We start from the raw sequence: 3,757 nt of genomic DNA, 5'->3' as shown, positions 1-3,757 counted from the left end.
GGACGGAATTAGAACCCGTTCCGCGGATGTTCCTATCACACGAGATGGACGGACACGATGGACGATAGAGGAAAATACCCTCATAATGCGTGTCCACTACATAGCAATCGAACTGCAAGCAACATCCGGAAGAACCTACAGAGATCTCCTAACGAGTACCTGGAACGAGATAAACCCAGAGAGACACTCATATCCAAACTTACTGGCGAATAGAGTCAGATGGATTATGGAACATGAGAAATTTTCAAGTGTTGAGCTCGAAGCCATAAAACGAAGCATAAGACCTTTTGCTCCACCTCCATCCGACGAGACCAACTATACGGAAGTAGAACAGCCTGAGATCGAAAACCAGGAAACAACCCAACTGGAAAACCTCTTCAAGAAGAATATGCAACTCTACACAAAAATTTCCCCACAAAATAGACCAAAAATTCCAAGACTGAAGGGGTCACGCAACATCCATGAGAGTGTAAAGGAGGTAAATAAAATAATAAAATCAACCCTAAAAAGAAACTCCACCCTCGAAGAAGTGGTAGACTGTGTATTTGCTGGAGCTGTTACAGTTTGTCAAGAAAATAAAATACATATCACCAGTAGACAGCCAAAACCAAAAGAAGACAAGGAACCACCATGGAAACAACGCCTGGAAAAAAAGATAAATACTATTAGAAAACAAATTGGAAAGCTTCATACTTACCTGAACACGAACTCACCAAGCAGAAAAACATCCAAAAAGGTCGCACGCATAGCATCCGAATTCCGCATCAAAAGCATCGGGGAACGGTTCAAACAAGATCTCACCAAATTATGTGACACCCTGAAACAAAAAGTTAAAGCATTAGGTAATAGAATCAGGAGGTATAATGAAAGATCCACGCGGTACAAAAACAACCAGCTGTTTTATAAGAACCAAAAACAATTTTACAGACAACTTGAAGGAACAACAACAACCGAGGAAGAATTTCCGACACCGCAAGACATGCATGCGACATGGAAGGAAATATGGGGTCACGCAGTGGAACATGATGGTGAAGCTTCTTGGATCAGGGAAGCGGAGACGGAAGCGGAGAAATATGCCATGGAAGAAATCACCATAACGGAAGACGACATAAAAGCCGTATTGAAAAAGTCAAACAACTGGACTGCACCGGGACCAGATGGAATCCATAATTATTGGTGGAAAAACTTTGACTCCACACATGAACAACTATCGAAATTATTCCAGAAGGCGCTAACGGACCCGTCACAAATACCTGAATTCTGCACACTTGGAATAACTCACATGATCCCTAAGGGAACAAAAAACGGAGACCCTACGAACTATAGGCCAATAACATGTCTACCGGCAATCTACAAAATACTTACCGGAACACTAACACACCATATCTGGAAACATGTGGCAAAAAATAAAATACTAGCCCGTGAACAGAACGGATGCCGAAGAGACGCAAGAGGGTGCAAGGAACTGCTTATTGTTGATGCACTCGTCACGAAGCAGGCAAAAAAGAAATTGAGAAATCTCTCCATGGGGTGGATTGACTACAAAAAGGCCTTCGACTCGATACCACACACATGGCTGCTAAAAACCTTAAGGCTATATGGAGTGTCGGAGTGCTTAATCAATCTACTAAATCATCTCATGGCAACATGGAGAACAAATCTACGGGTCAACACCAACAATGGAACTTACACAACAGCCGAAATTAAGATCAAGAGGGGACTGTTTCAGGGTGATAAGTTAAGCACATTATGGTTCTGTTTAGCAATAAATTTCCTTAGTAAATTACTCAACAAAACGAGATACGGGTACTTAATAGAAAAAAGAAACAACATCAAAATAAACCACCAATTGTATATTGACGATCTCAAACTCTACGCAGCGAACGAAGATCAGCTATTAAGGCAACTAAGGATAGTAAAATCTTTCACAGAAACAATCAAGATGCAAATGGGACTTGATAAATGCGCAGTGCTGCATATTAAAAGGGGAAAACTCATAACTGGAGAAGCGATGCTTGTAGAAGACGAACTAAGAATTCAAAGACTAGGGCCAGATGAATCCTATAAATACCTAGGCATCCAACAAGGGCTAGAAATAAGGAATACTGAAGCCAAAACAACTTTCAGAAACAAGTTCATGGAAAGGCTGAAAATGATACTGAAAAGCAAATTAAATGCTAAATCAACATTTACAGCTATCAGCACATGGGCTATTCCCTGCTTATCTTACTCGTTCGGAATAATAAAATGGTCCGTCACAGACCTCAGGGCCATCGACACACAAATAAGAGTATCACTGACAAAATATGGCATGCACCACCCCCACGCTTCTGTGAACAGATTATACGTGCCCAGACAAGATGGAGGAAGGGGACTGCAAAACATTGAATCCACACACCACCGAGTAGTACGCGAGATGAGAGAATACTTCAGATCAAAAAACTCACCTTTTTTCAAAGCCATATCTGATGAAGACAACAACATCACAGCATTAAATCTGGCATCGAGCAACCATCCCATTGAACCTAAAAGCATCGAAGAACTATCCGAAATATGGCACGGCAAAGCTCTCCATGGAAGATACCCCACCGCCCTGAAATGGAACAAAATAGACAAAGTAAGATCTGTCAATTACCTCAAGGCAGGATACCTGTTTCCAGAAACGGAGGGCAGACTGGCGGCAATTCAGGATCAGGTGATACCTACAAAAGCATATCAAAAACAGATAATGAATAAGAACTTACCTAATGACAAATGCCGCAAATGCTCCCAGGCGACTGAAACAATCCAACACGTCACGTCATCCTGCCCCATCCTCGCTCCAAGGGAATACACGGACCGCCACAATGCCATGGCAAAGGCATACCACCAAGCCATCGCCCTAAAAAATGGGTTAATAAAACATCAAAAGAAAATCTTTGAATACTTACCTAAAGAAATACTGGAAAATGAGGAGATGAAACTGTATTGGGACCATCCACTCGTCACTGACAGACCCATTGCGCACAACCGGCCGGATATTGTGATACTGAAAAAGAAAAAGAAAGAATTAATTATAATAGACATCACGATTCCAGCAGATGACAATGCTGAGCGAGCCTATAATGAAAAAAAGATAAAATACCACGATCTGGCTTTCGAACTAAAAGAAATATACAGACTTACCTCTACATCAATCCTACCCCTCGTCATAACCACAAACGGATTAGTGGAGGCACATCTTTTCGAAAACACCATTAAGCTGGAACTAGATGAAAAGCTAATCGGAGAGGCACAAAAGGAGGTCATCTTGTGGACCACCAGAATAGTGAGAAGGTTCTTAACAAGTTGCTGAGAGAAGTGTCTTGATCAGAGTTGATCCGGCACCATCAAACAGCCTAACCCTGAAAGGTGAAAAAAAAAAAAAAAAAAAAAAAAAAAAAAAAAAAAAAAAAAAAAAAAAAAAAAAAAACATATATATATATATGAAGGTGGCAGAGGTATGCAACATATATATATATATATATATATATATATATATATATATATATATATATATATATATATATATATATATATATATATATATATATATATATATATATGAAGGTGGCAGAGGTATGCAACACCTAGCTATAGCCTATGACCGAGTAGTGAGCAGCCTCAGAGAATATTTCTTGAATAACAACAACTCACCTTTCAAAAAGACAATATGCGAAGCGGATGAAAACATTACACCATTGCATTTGTCATCTGCAACCACGCCACTGCTGGGTGT

The 3,757-nt window shown here is 40.1% G+C and overlaps 1 protein-coding gene across 2 annotated transcripts; it reads right to left on the bottom strand.

Moving 5' to 3' along the window:
• Nucleotides 1–496: 496 nt before the first annotated feature.
• On the bottom strand, nucleotides 497–3,396 carry LOC123315814. 2 transcript variants are annotated; one of them, XM_044901676.1, is made up of 6 exons: nucleotides 3,166–3,396; nucleotides 2,931–3,028; nucleotides 2,745–2,881; nucleotides 2,448–2,593; nucleotides 698–817; nucleotides 497–643 (listed from the first exon to the last, which is right to left on the bottom strand). In XM_044901676.1, exons 1-4 carry the CDS (start codon nucleotides 3,286–3,288, stop codon nucleotides 2,526–2,528), a joined length of 426 nt encoding a protein of 141 aa, XP_044757611.1. In that variant the 5' UTR covers nucleotides 3,289–3,396; the 3' UTR covers nucleotides 497–643; nucleotides 698–817; nucleotides 2,448–2,525. The 2 variants fall into 2 exon arrangements, with proteins under 2 accessions (XP_044757611.1, XP_044757610.1); XM_044901675.1 differs by having other exon boundaries at nucleotides 714–817.
• Between the last annotated feature and the right edge of the window lie 361 nt (nucleotides 3,397–3,757).

The sequence above is a fragment of the Coccinella septempunctata genome, chromosome 6, assembly GCF_907165205.1.
Source record: "Coccinella septempunctata chromosome 6, icCocSept1.1, whole genome shotgun sequence".
Classification (NCBI taxonomy): Eukaryota; Metazoa; Arthropoda; class Insecta; order Coleoptera; family Coccinellidae; genus Coccinella; species Coccinella septempunctata.
Note: the sequence above shows the minus strand (reverse complement) of the source record. Positions and strands in the feature narration are given on the sequence as shown.

Bases quoted from the DNA above. Each gene is read 5' to 3' on its own strand.
- LOC123315814 (XM_044901676.1), bottom strand. From the start codon at position 3,288: ATGACCTCCTTTTGTGCCTCTCCGATTAGCTTTTCATCTAGTTCCAGC. The intron at 3,029-3,165 runs GTAAGTCTGTAT...TTTCTTTTTCAG, and splicing joins GGGGTAGGATTGATGTAGAG to TATCACAATATCCGGCCGGT. The intron at 2,882-2,930 runs GTAAGTATTCAA...CCCATTTTTTAG, and splicing joins ATTTTCCAGTATTTCTTTAG to GGCGATGGCTTGGTGGTATG.